Source organism: Triticum aestivum, chromosome 2D (assembly GCF_018294505.1).
Source record: "Triticum aestivum cultivar Chinese Spring chromosome 2D, IWGSC CS RefSeq v2.1, whole genome shotgun sequence".
Classification (NCBI taxonomy): Eukaryota; Viridiplantae; Streptophyta; class Magnoliopsida; order Poales; family Poaceae; genus Triticum; species Triticum aestivum.
In genome coordinates this window covers 474316694-474333030 of record NC_057799.1, presented here as the reverse complement: position 1 = coordinate 474333030, position 16337 = coordinate 474316694, and the positions used below count along the sequence as shown (strand labels likewise).

Below are 16337 nucleotides of genomic sequence, written 5' to 3'. Positions count from 1 at the left end.
CAAAAGGTCATCGGAGCCTTGCCGGCGGCGAGCTCCGCGGTGATGCGTTCGGGCGCTCATCGGGGACGGCGTTAGGAGGCACGGGAGGGAGCGTGCGCAGGCGCGTTGGGCTCCTAGGAATCCCAGAAGCACAATGGTGAGCTCGGGCGAGCGTGACGGCGGCTGTGGCCACGGCGGCGAGGTACACCACGGCGACCAGAGCCCGGGAACGATGACGAGCTAGCTATAGCGCGAGCTAGGGGAGCTAGAGGGCAGAGGAGGGAGGCAGCTCACCGTGCGGCACGCAAGATGGCCCGTGGTGGTTTAGTAGCAGCATGGGGCGTCGCCGGAGTTGGTGAAGAATGGCGGCGACCGGAGATGTGGAAGAAGGGGACCGTCGCAGCAGCGCCTCCGAGCTCCAGCTGCGGCCATCGGTCGACGAGGAAGACGATGGCGGAGACGACGGACACGCTGGCGAGGTGACGCGGTGGCTGTAGCCGCGCGTTTCACGGCGACGGGTCCATGGCGGCGCTCGGATGCGGTGGGAGAGGAGGAGAGCGAGGTGGATCTGAGGGGGAAGGCGCAGGGACCGAGGGAGAGAGCGGGGGCGAGTGGGAGAAGGGATCGAGGAGGCGAGGGCGTGGCGGCCTTATCCTCTCCTCGACGCCGGCGAGGGGGTCCGGCGGGAACGCGCCCCTGTTCCGACCCTGGTCGGGGGAACAGGGAAGGGGAGAGAGCGACCGGGGAACGGGCGGGGTCGGCCGGATGGGCCAGGTGGGCCGGCCTGGCTGCGAGCTGGGCCGTCTGGTCCGGGGGGGGTCCTTTTCTCTCTTTTTTTCCTTTTGTCTTCTGCTTTTGTATTTTCTTCTCTTTTCCTTTTCTGTTTTATTTAATTTAGGGCATTTAAGTATTTTATAAAATTGTGTCTTCTACACCATAATTACCTATGCCATTTTTGGTACTGCCCGAACATTTTTGTTTCAACTTTGGAAACTTTTTTTGTTTGACATATTTTGAATTTGACTTTTGAACGGGTTTTGAACTAACGAGAGTTTAGCAACAGTAATCAGAGATGACATGGCATCATTAGGAGAGTTTTACTGTAGCCTAATTATCCGGGCGTTACACAAAGATGACAATATCTAGATCTATTCTTGTTTCTATGCCTAGCTAGGGGCGTTAAACGATAGCGCTTGTTGGGAGGCAACCCAATTTTATTTTAGTTCTTTGCTTTTTGTTCCTGTTTAGTAATAAATAATTCATCTAGCCTCTGCATAGGTGTGGTTTTATATTTTAATTAGTGTTTGTGCCAAGTAGAACCTTTGGGAAGACATGGGTGAAGTCTTTGCAATCTTGCTGTAAAAAACAGAAACTTTTGCGCTCATGAGATTAGCTGCCATTTTTTACTGGAGAGATATTTTAGGTTGATTCTTTTTGCAGATGATTAATAGACAAATTCCTCAAGTCCACCAATTTATTTCAGAATTTTTGGAGTTACATAAATATTCGAACATATCAGATTGCTACAGACTGTTCTGTTTTGACATATTCTGTTTTTCGTGTGTTGTTTGCTTATTTTGATGAATCTTTGAGTAGTATCGGGGGGTATGAACCATAGAGAAGTTGGAATAAAGTAGGTTAACACCAATATAAATAAAGAATGATTTCATTACAGTACCTTAAAGTGGTGGTTTATTTTCTTATACTAACGGAGCTCATGAGATTTTCTGTTGAAGTTTTATGTTGTGAAGTTTTCAAGTTTTTGGGTAAAGATTTTATGGATTGGAATAAGGAGTGGCAAGAGCCTAAGCTTGGGGATGCCCAAGGCACCCCAAGGTAAAATTCAAGGACAACCAAAAGCCTAAGCTTGGGGATGCCCCGGAAGGCATCCCCTCTTTCGTCTTCGTCTATCGGTAACTTTAATTGAGGCTATATTTTTATTCACCACATGATCTGTGTTTTGCTTGGAGCGTCTTGTATGATTTGAGTCTTTGATTTTTATTTTACCACAATTATCCTTGCTGTACACACCTTTCGGGAGAGACACGCATGAATCGGAATTTATTAGAATACTCTATGTGCTTCACTTATATCTTTTGAGCTAGATAATTTTGCTCTAGTGCTTCACTTATATCTTTTTAGGGCACGGTGGTGGTTTTATTTTATAGAAATTATTGATCTCTCATGTTTCACTTATATTATTTTGAGAGTCTTTTAGAACAGCATGGTAATTTTCTTTGGCTATAAAATTAGTCCTAATATGATGGGCATCCAAGATGAGTATAATAAAAACTTTCATATAAAGTGCATTGAATACTATGAGAAGTTTGATGCTTGATGATTGTTTTGAGATATGAAGATGGTGATATTAGAGTCATGCTAGTTGAGTAATTGTGAATTTGAGAAATACTTGTGTTGAGGTTTGCAAGTCCCGTAGCATGCACGTATGGTAACTGTTGTGTAACAAATTTGAAGCATGAGGTGTTTCTTTGATTGTCTTCCTTATGAGTGACGGTCGGGGACGAGCGATGGTCTTTTCCTACCAATCTATCCCCTTAGGAGCATGCGCTTAGTGCTTGGTTTTGATGACTTGTAAATTTTTGCAATAAGTATGTGAGTTCTTATGACTAATGTTGAGTCCATGGATTATACGCACTCTCACCCTTCCACCATTGCTAGCCTCTCTAGTACCGCGCAACTTTCGCCGGTACCATAAACCCACCATTTACCTTCCTCAAAACAGCCACCATACCTACCTATTATGGCATTTCCATAGCCATTCCGAGATATATTGCCATGCAACTTTCCACCGTTTCGTTTATGATGACACGCTTCATCATTGTCATATTGCCTTGCATGATCATGTAGTTGACATCGTATTTGTGGCAAAGCCACCATTCATAATTTTTCATACATGTCACTCTTGATTCATTGCACATCCCGGTACACCGCCGGAGGCACTCATATAAAGTCATATTTTGTTCTAAGTATCGAGTTGTAATCCTTGAGTTGTAAATAAATAGAAGTGTGATGATCATCATTATTAGAGCATTGTCCCGTGTGAGGAAAAAAAAGAGGCCAAAGAAGCCATTGCAAAAAAAGAGGCTAAAGAAGCCAAACAAAAAAATGAGAGAAAAAGAGAGAAGGGACAACGCTACTATCCTTTTTCCACACTTGTGCTCCAAAGTAGCACCATGATCTTCATGATAGAGAGTCTCTTATTTTTTCACTTTCATATACTAGTGGAAATTTTCGTTATAGAACTTGGCTTGTATATTCCAACAATGGGCTTCCTCAAAATGCCCTAGGTCTTTGTAAGCAAGCAAGTTGGATGCACACCCACTTAGTTTCTTTTGTTGAGCTTTCATACATTTATAGCTCTAGTGCATCCGTTGCATGGCAATCCCTACTCACTCACATTCATATCTATTGATGGGCATCTCTATAGCCCATTAATATGCCTAGTTTATGTGAGACCATCTTCCTCTTTTTTTGTCTTCTCCACAACCACCATTCTATTCCACCTATAGTGCTATGTCCATGGCTCACGCTCATGTATTGCGTGAAAGTTGAAAAAGTTTGAGAATACTAAAGTATGAAACAATTGCTTGGCTTGTCATCGGGGTTGTGCATGATTTGAACACTTTGTGTGACGAAGATGGAGCATAGACAAACTATATGATTTTGTAGGGACGAACTTTCTTTGGCCATGTTATTTTGAGAAGACATGATTACTTTCTTAGTATGCTTGAAGTATTATTATTTTTATGTCAATATTAAATTTTTGTCTTGAATCTTTTGGTTCTGAACATTGATGCCACAATAAATAAAATTACATTGATAATTATGTTAGGTAGCATTCCACATCAAAAATTCTGTTTTTATCATTTACCTACTCGAGGACGAGCAGGAATTAAGCTTGGGGATGCTTGATACGTCTCCAACGTGTCTATAATTTTTTCTTGTTCCATGCTATTATATTATCTGTTTTGGATGTTTAATGGGTTTTAATATGCTCTTTTATATTATTTTTGGGACTAACCTATTAACCGGAGGCCCAGTGCCAGTTTCTATTTTTTTGCATGTTTTAGAGTTTCGCAGAAAAGGAATACCAAACGGAGTCCAAACGGAATGAAACCTTCGCGATGATCTTTCTTGGAACGAAAGCAATCCAGAAAACTTGGAGTGGAAGTCTGGAACTCCGCAAGGCAGCCACGAGGCAGGAGGGCGCGCCCCCACCCTCGTGGGCCCCTCGTAGCTCCACCGACGTACTTCTTTCGCCTATATATACTCTTATACCCTAGATCGATCGGGGAGAGCCACGAAACAACTTTTCCAACGCCGCAACCTTCTGTACCCGTGAGATCCCATCTTGGGGCCTTTTCCGGCGATCTGCCGGAGGGGGAATCGATCACGGAGGGCATCTACATCAACACCATTGCCTCTCCGGTGAAGCGTGAGTAGTTTACCACAGACCTTCGGGTCCATAGTTATTAGCTAGATGGCTCTGATGTCTACTACACAACCTTCTTCTTGTAGACGTTGTTAGGCCTCCAAGTGCAGAGGTTTGTAGGACAGTAGCAGATTTCCCTCAAGTGGATGACTTAAGGTTTATCAATCCGTGGAAGGCGTAGGATGAAGATGGTCTCTCTCAAACAACCCTGCAACCAAATAACAAAGAGTCTCTTGTGTCCCCAACACACCCAATACAATGGTAAATTGTATAGGTGCACTAGTTCGGCGAGGAGATGGTGATACAAGTGCAATATGGATGATAGATATGAGTATTTGTAACCTGAAAATATAAAAACAGCAAGGTAACTAATGATAAAAGTGAGCGTAAACGGTATTCAATGCTAAGAAACAAGGCCTAGGGTTCATACTTTCACTAGTGCAAGTTCTCTCAATAATAATAACATAATTGGATCATATAACTATCCCTCAACATGCAACAAAGAGTCACTCCAAAGTCACTAATAGCGGAGAACAAACGAAGAGATTATTGTAGGGTACGAAACCACCTCAAAGTTATCCTTTATTATCGATCTATTCATAGAGTTCGTACTAGAATAACACCTTAAGATACAAATCAACCAAAACCCTAATGTCACCTAGATACTCCAATGTCACCTCGAGTATCCGTGGGTATGATTATACGATATGCATCACACAATCTCAGATTCATCTATTCAACCAACACAAAGAACTTCAAAGAGTGCCCCAAAGTTTCTACTGGAGAGTCAAGACAAAAACGTGTGCCAACCCCTATGCATAAGTTCACAAGGTCACTGAACCCACAAGTTGATCACCAAAACATACATCAAGTAGATCACGTGAATATCCCAATGTCACCACATATAAGCACATGCAAGACGTACATCAAGTGTTCTCAAACCCTTATAGACTCAATCCGATAAGATAACTTCGAAGGGAAAACTCAATCCATTACAAGAGAGTAGAGGGGGAGAAACATCATAAGATCCAACTATAATAGCAAAGCGATACATCAAGACCATGCCGAATCAAGAACGCGAGAGAGAGAGAGGGAGAGATCAAACACATAGCTACTGGTACATACCCTCAGCCCCGAGGATGAACTACTCCCTCCTCGTCATGGAGAGCACCGGGATGATGAAGATGGCCACCGGTGATGGATCCCCCCTCCGGTAGGGTGCCAGAATAGGGTCCAGATTGGTTTTTGGTGGCGACAGAGGCTTGCGGCGGTGGAACTCCCGATCTAGGTTATTTTCTGGAGGTTTGGGGATTTATAGGAGAGGTTGGCGTCGAGAACAAGTCAGGGGGCCCCACGAAGAGTCCACGAGGCACAGGGGCGCGCCCTAGGGGGGTGGGCGCGCCCTCCACCCTCGTGGGGCCCATGGGCCTCCCCTCCGGTAACTCTTCATTCCAGTATTTTCCAGAAAAATTCTCCGTTGATTTTCATCGCATTCTGAGAACTTTTATTTCTGCACAAAAACAAGACCACGGTAGTTCTGCTGAAAACAGCGTCAGTCCGGGTTAGTTCTAATCAAATCATACCAAAATCATATAAAACTATTGTAAACATCGCATCTCATTTACTATTTTGCAATCTTTACTTTCCAATCTATACAACAAAAATACCAAAAAAATATTTACTTTACTATCTTTATTAGATCTCACTTTTGCGAGTGACCGTGAAGGGATTGACAACCCCTTTATCGCGTTGGTTGCAAGGTTCTTGATTGTTTGTGCAGGTACTAGGTGACTTGTGCGTTGTCTCCTACTGGATTGATACCTTGGTTCTCAAAACTGAGGGAAATACTTACGCTACTTTGCTGTATCACCCTTTCCTCTTCAAGGGAAAACCAACGCATGCTCAAGAGGTAGCAGCATAGTTAGTTGCAGATGATATAAGAATCTTCACAAATTGGTCCAAACGTTATCTCAAATATCTTATGGAATCTAACTCGGGACAACTCATAAACATGGCGTGGGCGGCTGTTTTGTATTGTCCAAACCAGCAGAGCATAAATTGTAGCGGGCACACTTGGCTTTGCAAGGAAAGACATACAGAATCCTCACTTGGTTCATATCATAGAACTTCTCAAAAGCGTCACAGAAGTCCTTCTTAATGATCTCCCAATAGCTAAGGAGGAACTCATTAGTTTAACCATCCGGGCGCGAGGCCTTGTCCATGGGTAGTTGCTGAATGGCACCCAAGATCTCCTTCTAACCGAATGAGCACTCTGGATCCTCAAGCTCAAAGACCCTGCTCTCGAGTTGTTGGAGTAGAAGTGGGCACTCCCGTACGTCCGCAGTCCCAACGAGGCAAGATAAGTGACTGAAATCCGCCCAGTCATGACGGCCTCATCAGCCACGATGCACTGAGCAATAGTAAGCTAGTGGGTGTGGTTCTTCTGCTTATGATGTGGTGCATGAAGACAAAAGAACTTGTTGGTCTATTCATCTTTGAGGCACACAATACGCTCTCTTTGTCGCACCATAGTTCGCTATATGTAGGCCAGCCCGAGGTACGTGCCCTTAAGCCATCAGTGGAGCCACGACTTGGATGGCGAGAGGTACCTCTCGCTTAGCGTCGCGTCAAGCCGGGGAATGATCACACATGCGAGCATGAGTTGGAGGGATATGTTGTCGATGGATCCACCCCACCACTCACACAATACCAAAATAGAATACTCAGCACGCATGAGGTCTACTACTTTACTAGTTGATTTCCACACTTGTCATGAGTATCATGTTTAAGGAAGGTATTAGTACATTACGTACAACGTGACAAACCAAGCTCGCAGAGGAACCAAAATATAGGGGGGGGGGGTTAAGAACCGATGCGTAAACAATAGCAACCATGAATTGTAGGATAAAGAACCCATGTGTTAAATTCCGTGTCTCCCTATTTTCTCTCTCTATTCTACGTCTTGCAGCAGTGCCACCTCCAACGCATCAAGTTTGAATGAGGTTTAATTGTGCTTCAAAGATGTTTTCCACAAACTTTGAATGAGGTTCCATTGTTTTGTTATAAAGAATGTTTTTATTTGCAAGAAGAATGAGCACACACCTGATCTCTACATAATTAGTATGCACACAACCAACACACAAAGAAAGAAAGAAAAACTCGACCTCCAAAAGTCTCATTGAAGCAAACTACCGGTAACATAGTATATAAAGCAAATACTTATGAATCTAACTATGCATGCATCATTGTCGCATCCGAACTATGAGAAAGTGCTTCAACAGTGATGTCTTCAAGTAGAGAACTATGCGCAGCGTTACTGTCGTCAGATCTACTGACAAAGGCTAGATATTGGGTTTTCACCCTAAAGAGGAATCACTAGCGAACTCCAAACATTACCACCAACAAAGGAATGTTGTGGAGCACTACCATTCCCAGGTTCAACCAACTCAACTAGAGTTTTCACTCCAGAGCTCGAGATCATGTACTTAGAGAGCACCACCAAACTTAAATCACCATGTACTGCCGCTCCCATTTTGAATGAAGGAGTCGCTATTGTAAGCCAGAACATCACACCTTGAGGGTTGTATAGGTACACACTCTGATGTGGACATCACCGACAAGCCCACGTATATAAGGAGCGGATCCTGGCTTGTCCGCCAGCATCGACGAGGTCATCGACGGCAGGAACAACCCACTAAAGGGGTCATCTGACGGCCCCAAGTGTTCGATGGTGATTGATATGGTTCATCCCGTATATGCCAGTAAGGGTTCAATTCGAAGTTAACAAACACAAACATATGCCATATTGGCTGACCATGGTTGTCCTTCTGACTTATGACTAACCAAGACAACCATCAGAGACCAGGCATGATTTACCAAATTGCAGGTAGCTATGTTTGCTTAGAAAATTAATACATTTCCCCCCATGAGGCTTACTAGTTGATTGCCACAGTTGTCACAAGTCTCATATGAAAGGAAGGTATTAGTACATTACTTACCACTTGACAAACCAAGCTCGGAGAGGAACCAAAAAAGAGGGAAAGGGGTGGGGACCGATGTGTAATCAATAATAAACATTGATTATATGATGTATGATGTATGTTAAATTTCGTGTTTCCGTGATTTGCCCCTCTATTCTACGTCTTGTGGTAGTGCCACCTACACCACATCAAGTTTGAATGAGGTTTAATTGTGTTTCAAAGATGTTTCCCTAAAGTTTGAATGAGGTTCCATTGTTATTTTTTATGAAAGATGTTTTTATTGACTTACAATTTTGCATCAAGTAGAATGAGCACACACACGATCTTTGCATAATTAGCACGCACACAACAAACACATAAAGAAAGGGGGGAAAAAACTCAACCTCCAAGAGCTTCGTCGAAGCAAAGCACCAATAACATACGTGTATAAGGCAAATCCTTATGAATCTATCTGTAAGTGCAACATTATCACATCCGGACTGTGAGAAAGTGCTTCAACAACGATGTCTTCAAGAAGAGAACTATTTGCGGTGCTACTATCATCATATCGACTCACAGAGGCTAGATGTTGGGTTTTCACCCTAAAGAGGAATCACTAGCAAACTCTAGACACTACCTCCAACAAGGGAATGTTGTGGAACACTACCATTGCTAGGTTCAACCACTTCACCTGAGTTTTCACTCCAGGGCTCGAGAACATGTACTTAGAAAGCATCACCAAACTTAAATCACCATGTACTACAACCCCCATTTTGAATGAAGGAGTCGCTATTGTAAGCCAGATCATCACACCTTGATGGTTGTACAGGTACACACTCTGATGTGGAATCACTGACAAGCCCGCACATATAAGGAGCAGATCAGGGCTTGTCCGACAGCATCAACGAGGTCATCGTTGCAAGGAAGGGGCCATCTGACAGCCCCAAGTGTTCGACGGTGATTGATATGGTTCATCTAATATTAGTATATGTCAGTAAAGGTTCTGCTGAAATTAAGAAACAGAAACATACGCTATATTGGCTAACCATGGTTGTCCTTCTCAGTTCCGACTAACCAAGACAACCATCAGGGACCAGGCATTATTTACAAAAATCGTGAGTAGCTATTTTTGCTTAGAAAAATAATACAATTTTCCCCATGAGGCTTACTAGTTGATTGCCACAGTTGTCACGAGTCTCATATGAAAGGAAGGTATTAGTACATTTACTTACAGCTTGACAAACCAAGCTCAGAGGAACCGAAAACATAAGGAGGACGGGGTTGGGGCATAAAGAACCAATTTGTAAAAATAACAAGCATGAATTCCAGGCTGCGCTGCGTATATAAATTTCGTGTTTTCCTAATTTTCCTCTCTATTCTTCATCTTGCGGCGGTGCCGCCTCTGCCGCCGGTTGCTCTTCGGCCGCCGCCGCCACCAAATCGGGCAACACCTCCTGCGAGGGGCTCTTCTTCTTCATGTGGCTGTAGCTTCCTTTCTCCATGAACAGTTGCTGGAAATGGATCTTGCAGTACAAGACACCGTTGAGGGCGGCGTAGGAGGAGGTGGTTAGGATGCAGCCCCCGTGGGAGCACTTGAAGCAGCTCTTGTGGTATGCGTCGCCCTCCAGAGTCATCTGAATAGCACGATCAGACATCAAGTTGAGCAGTGTGATTGCAATTTGACATCTTAACCGAAGAATGAAATCAATGTTTATCAAGCCATCTCATATTCTTTCTGTACCTTTTCGAGTGGATACACTGTTTTCGTGCAGGCTGCACACTTATCCTGAGTACCGGAGAAGGCAGCGGATAGCTTGCTTGGGGCCCTTGACTGTAGTACCGGGCATTCCGATTTGCATTGCAAAGACATTTATCCAGTTAGCACAGCTTGCATTATACGAAAGAAAAGGAACGCTAAACTAGATAAGCTTGGCTCATGCATGAAGACTAGGTTTGTGGGGCTGGGCTGTACGTACCAGTTCATTCTTGTCGCCAGATTTGTTACCTGCGTCACACAACAGAACTCTCAGGATATACATCTTAATTACGTTAACCACATGTACGTTGTGAATTGTACATTACCCGGTGTGAACTTCTTTGAGAAGCTCCCTGTCTCTTTGAAGAGCTGCTCGAAGTGCGTCTTGCAGTAGAGGACGCCGTCCATGGAAGAATAGCTGCACATCTAGAGGCCATGCACCAACGAACACAATTTACATACATGCTCGATCTCACTCGTTCAAGGAAGTGCATGCGCATACGCATCAATGGATGGACTTGGAGGATTCCCTTGATTGAATCAGAATATGTAAGGAACGTACGTACCGAGAGGATCCCTTTGCAGTGGCTGCATTTGAAGCAGGTCTTGTGGTAGATGACGCCGTCCGCCGTGAGGAGGTCGATGAAATGGACCGTCTTTTCGCACGCAAAGCACTTGTCCTGCGTGCCGGTGAAAGACATGTTGTCGGTGACGTACGACGACGACGGCGGCGCCGGCCTGGCACGTACGTAGCACTGCGCGCGCGCGTAGCCTCTCCTTATTTCCAATCGCTTCTTCTCCGACGGGGCGATAGGTAAAATAGCTATGGAGGAAGCGCCGGAGCGATGGCTACGGGGCACGGAACGAGGGTTCCGGAGCGAACATAGGGGCCGGGCGGCTTCTGCGCCGCTCAGACTTCGTCCAAGCATGCATGCAAAAAAGCTTGATTTAGGAGGAGAGGATGCCATGGTGGTGACTGTCTCGTCTCACCCTCATCACGTCGATTATCCTGCGTCCTACCCTACAAAGAACTTATACTGCCTCGTACTAGCTTTTTCTAGAACTAGAAAGGCCTTGTACTGCCTTTTTGTTACTCCTTTCTTGGTAGATGCGCGTATATCGCGAAGACTATATCTCGCTTAGAGCATCTTTAACACAAAATACCCAGCACGCGATGCAGTTATCCCTAGCGCGCTGAATCTTGTTTACCACGCGCGGGATTATAGCGCGGCTGCTGGAGCGTTACTTTCGGTGGTGCACGCACTATATAGCTGTTTTATCCAGCACGGCTTATTTAGTGCATCTGTTGGAGATGCTGGCCAATTTTCGTGTTTTTTCATTCGATGGGTCTTGATGGGGACACTTCTGATTTTGTTCAGTGGTTGTACTGGTTTTGGCTCGTTTTTTAGGGCTTTCTTGTTTTTTGGTTTTCTTTGTTTCCTCGCTCGTTTTTCTGTTTACTTTGCTTTTTCATCGGGTTTCTTTGTTTCTTTCTCGGTTTGTACGGGTTTCATTTTTTTCATTCTTTTCTATGTTTTCACTGGTTTTCTTTGTTGTTTTCTCAGTCTTCACTGCATTTTTTTTCTTTTTTTCTTCTTTGGTTTTCTTTTTTGTTTCTATTGTCGGTTTTCATTCCTTTCTGACACATGCCTACTTTTTTAGTACACCATCTTCGTTCTTTGTGTACATGTGAAACTTTATTTTGATACACGTTAAATATTTTTCAAAGATACGATGTACATCTTTCTTTTAATATGTGGTTTTGAAAAAAAATTAAACACATGGTCAACATTTTTCAAATTTAAAGTGAATACTTTTTAAGGGCAATAAGCATTCTTCTAAACTACGCACACTTTTTTGACATTGTATAAATATTTTCTAAATTTCATGGAATTTCATGAAACATTTGAATAATTTTGTAAGTGTCACACACCTTTTTTAATCACAGTAAATATGTTTTAACCCACATGAACATTCTTTTACATTGCATAAACATTTTTTCCGCTAAATAAATAAACAATTTTTGTACACATTGATTGATTTTTCAAATACATTATTACATTTTCTTCAACATATATTTTGATGTCAATTTGTTTCCATAAACATTTTGAATTTTACGTATACACCGGGATATATTTTTATACATGTGTTTAGCATTTTTAATATACATGATTAACAGTTTTACAAAAACATATTTATTGATGTCTATTTTTTCCATACACATTGTGCGTTTTTTTACACATCAGGAAAATAATTTATAAACACGTTTAACAATTTTCAAATACAAGATTATTTCCTCAAACAAATATTTTTTATGTCTACTCTTCGTCATACACTTTGTATATATTTTTTTATACATCAGGAACATTTTTAGTGCACTTTCAACCTTTTTTGAATGCAAGATTAATATATTGTCCGTATATATGGTTGTTTATTCTTTACATACAGTGTAGTTTTCATATAAATTACAAACATTTTTCTATACACGTCTAATATTTTTCAAATGCGTGATTAAGTTTTTTAAAATTTGTATGTAAAGTGATTTTTATAATAGATATATTTATAATATTTGAACATATTGTTTTTTAGCAACGAATATTTCAACATATAAGCAAATGTAAAGAAAACAAAGCAATTTTTCACGCTGGGCTGGCCCATTCTGGCAGTGCGAGTGAGCGACCGAGTGGGCGATCCATTTACATCGGTAAGCAGGTTTACTGGGTAAGCAGATTCTCAAAAAAAAAGCAGGTTTGCTGGGTCCCTAAAAAAACAGGTTTCCGGTTATAAAGTTCCCAGCCGTTTTAAACCGGTTTGGGGAACTTTCTAGGAGTTTTTTGAACAACTAAAAAAAGATTTTTCCGAACCTTTTTTCTTTGTTTTTCTATTTTCTTTTTACCCTTTTTTCAATATATATATATAAGTTTTGAAAAAACTCAAATTGTCATAAAAAATTCGTACTTTTGAAAAAAATTGTGAGAATTTTTTAAAATGTTCACCATTCCAAAGTCTGTTCACAAATCTCAAAACTGATCTCGACTTTCCAAAACTTGTTTGTAAATTTAAAAATTGTTCGTAATTTTCCGAAAAATGTTTCAGAAACTTTACTATTTGTTCAATTTTACAAAAAAGGGGTTTGAATTTTTTTAGTTTCAAAAAAAAGTTCGTTTTCCCGAATTATCTTTGCTTTTTCAAAAAATGTTTTGAGATTTAAAAAAATGTTCGGAATTTTAAAAAATTATTAGCACTTGAAAAAATTATTCGGGATTTCAAAAATTGTTCACATTTTTCTAGACGAATGTATTCTACTGTTTTAAAAGAAAGTTTTCTATGTGTATCTTACTCTAAAAAATGATAAGTGTATCATTTTTCCTCCATTGTTGTCATAGTGTGGTTTTCATGTTTTTTATAAAGTATAATTCGATTGACTACTTTATCTTTAAATTTGGATACCATGAATTTTGTACATGACAGCGGTCAATCATGGTCCAGTTTTGTGCAAATACATACTAGTTTTTGTCGTATCTCAGTTATGCATTTCTGTCGGTTCGTCCTATCACCATCACCACCCAAAAATAATTCATCCCCCCCCCTCCCCTACTCGTATGACACAGACACATCATCATCATCAATGGTTTTCTTTTCACCACACTTCCCCTATTCGACTTTGCACACACCGGTGAGGCACCAAGCACCATGTCGGCCCCTTGTGCTCCATATTTAGTAAAATGCATGTACAGTCTTTTGCCAGACAAATGTACTTGATAAGAAAATTGCACATTGCCACCTTGGCTTTGATTATTGGCCAAATACCATCAAAATAACACCACGTTGGCAATAAAGTTTTCTTGTGGAAAAAGGCCTCATGACTATTAATCAAACTAGCAGTGCATACACCCCTGGAAATATAGTAAATATATCGTGGTCTATGTGAGACCGGATGTCTTCTTCCTCACAAACAGGTCGAGTGTACCATCGTTACTGGCTCTGGCTCTCCATCATCACAACCATCCAGTTGTTGTTGATCGCAGACATGAAGTCATCAAGGCCATGATCTTGTCGGACCAGTGCCCTAGTGAAGAAGTCGTCGAACTCGTCATCGCGCGGAGATCCACTGATCCAAGGTCCCGACTTCCAAAGAAACTCGCAGGTCACATGCCAAACACTAGAGCTCGCATCAACATGACGGAAAGGAGGTTGGTGGACCAAACTGCAAAGGAAAGTCATTTGTCGGCGGCACACTGACAAAACATGCAAACTCTAAGCTTACCGGCCAAAAAGATCAGCAGAAATGTACGCCAACAAAACATCTACACCACTACAACCGACATGGTTGAGATGGGGAAGCTTGGGAAAAGATTATTTGCCAAATCGATGTCGTGGCCATAAAACCCTACTAAAATATCTAAAGCAAGGAAAACTACAATTTCATCCAGATTATTGTAGTCTCATCACACTCATACGTCGGCGATGGAGGGTGGGAGCAGCCTACAGGGGAGGAAGGGTATCGGGAGGGAGCGCCTGGAAAATTGCCTCTCTAGAGTTTGGATCGGAAAGAACGGCTCATATATTGCACAAAAACATTTTCGGCCATTGTTGACCATTGTGACTTGGTGGGGGATGAAAACTTAAAACGATAATGAAAACTAAGTGTGATGTTCACATAGAAAAAAAAGTTTTTCGGAAGATCCATAAAAAAGAATCAAGAATGAAAGGTGCATCACGATCATAATTTGGAGTGGAAATATACACCTTGCTTGTTGTTATTTAACTATGTGTATGCAGGAGAGAGAAACCTCGAGTATAAGTTTACCGTCGCGGCGTCGCCTCCTCGCGATTTGCTTGTGTGGCTTTAGAATAGTAATGGAAATTCTGCAAAAAGAGATACGTAACGGTATGGACAGTCTTGGACGCCGAATGGGCCGTGTAAATATTGTAACTTTGGTCTGTCCCTGTTAATCCACATACGATAAATGAATAGTGAAAAGAACATCCTACTGATAGTAGGTTGACAGATGCCAGTATGAAAATCGCCAAGATAATGAGCATTAATTTACTAGCTAGCACCTGTTCCACGGTCCACATAATATAACTAGGAAGGGCAAAAAACGCTATGATAGTAATAGCACCGAGTAAACGATTAAATTATTCGCCAAAAAAAGAGTAAATGATTAATTAAGAACAGGTTTCTTACAGGGCTGTACCAATAGGAAGAATGTGAAATGAACGAGTGGAGCGGGGCATTTCCACGTTCAAAGAGAGGATATAGAATGTAAAAGGCACAAAGTACTGGTGCCAGTTATGGGCTGGAGTACATAGCAGCAAGGGACAACTCTAGGTGTTGTGGAAACATAAAACCACAACTCATTTGGTCAAGCCATTAGAAATTTTGGACTATATTTTATCAACTTTTGGTCAATTTGAATAGAAAATTTTAAACTTTTCTGGATCGAGCATAAATTTGAAAAGGAAAGCGCAGCTTCGGGCCTGCTCGAGCCTAGCTCAAGTAAGGGCTCAATCCAAAAAACAAGGTGGGCTATGTTGGATTCCGCTTCAACTTACTAATCATCAATACTTGAATACGATCTTTTGGTACTATGATTCGTAAAACAGACTTGCCCGCTTTACAAATGAAGCCAATCAACCAAATGGTAGTTGGTATTGACAAAATCCGCACAAGCTGGTCAGAAGACACGACAAAACAAGCCGAGCATATGCTTAGAAAGCACCAAGGGCGCACTACTAATCGCCCACAGCGAGTCGCCGAGAAGAAGCTCAGGAGAGTCCGAGCCATTGCCACACAGTCAAGGCTACCGCCGACTAGCGAACCCCCGCCACCTAGAGGAAACCATTGGAGTTTGCGGCAGTCTCACCACTAAACTGTCGCCGAAGAGCCATCTCACTCCGGACCGAGGAGCACCAACCTTGTCAGCAAGCAAAAAGGATGGAGAGGAGACGTCGTAAAGTGTTAATGATAGTGGAACACGAAACGACAAGCCGCCAACATTGTCGATTATAGCTCCAAACCAGCCAAACACACACCACCACGACCTAGAGACACCTACACTCCTCGGCCATGCCCCCAACAGGGTTACTATGCGCAAGTGTCGCTATTGCCACGTCTGCCAAGGCGAACAAAGGTTTTCAACCTGAGTGTTAGAAGGGAGGGTGTCGTGGAATTGTCACGGCAGAT

At 42.3% G+C, this 16337-nt stretch overlaps 1 protein-coding gene across 1 annotated transcript; it reads right to left on the bottom strand.

The window, feature by feature from the left end:
- Positions 1–9563: 9563 nt before the first annotated feature.
- Positions 9564–11130, bottom strand: LOC123049612 (LIM domain-containing protein PLIM2b). Its single transcript, XM_044472511.1, has 5 exons — positions 10714–11130; positions 10474–10573; positions 10368–10396; positions 10133–10222; positions 9564–10025 (listed from the first exon to the last, which is right to left on the bottom strand). The coding sequence occupies exons 1-5, from the start codon at positions 11113–11115 to the stop codon at positions 9765–9767; spliced, it is 882 nt and encodes a 293-aa protein (XP_044328446.1). The 5' UTR covers positions 11116–11130; the 3' UTR covers positions 9564–9764.
- Positions 11131–16337: the final 5207 nt, after the last annotated feature.

Excerpts from the sequence above, each read along its gene's own strand:
- LOC123049612 (XM_044472511.1), bottom strand. The coding sequence starts at position 11,115 with ATGGCATCCTCTCCTCCTAAATCAAGCTTTTTTGCATGCATGCTTGGA. Across the intron at positions 10,574-10,713 it reads ACTGCAAAGGGATCCTCTCG|ATGTGCAGCTATTCTTCCAT; the intron begins GTACGTACGTTC and ends CATGGCCTCTAG. Across the intron at positions 10,026-10,132 it reads CAGTGTATCCACTCGAAAAG|ATGACTCTGGAGGGCGACGC; the intron begins GTACAGAAAGAA and ends CGTGCTATTCAG.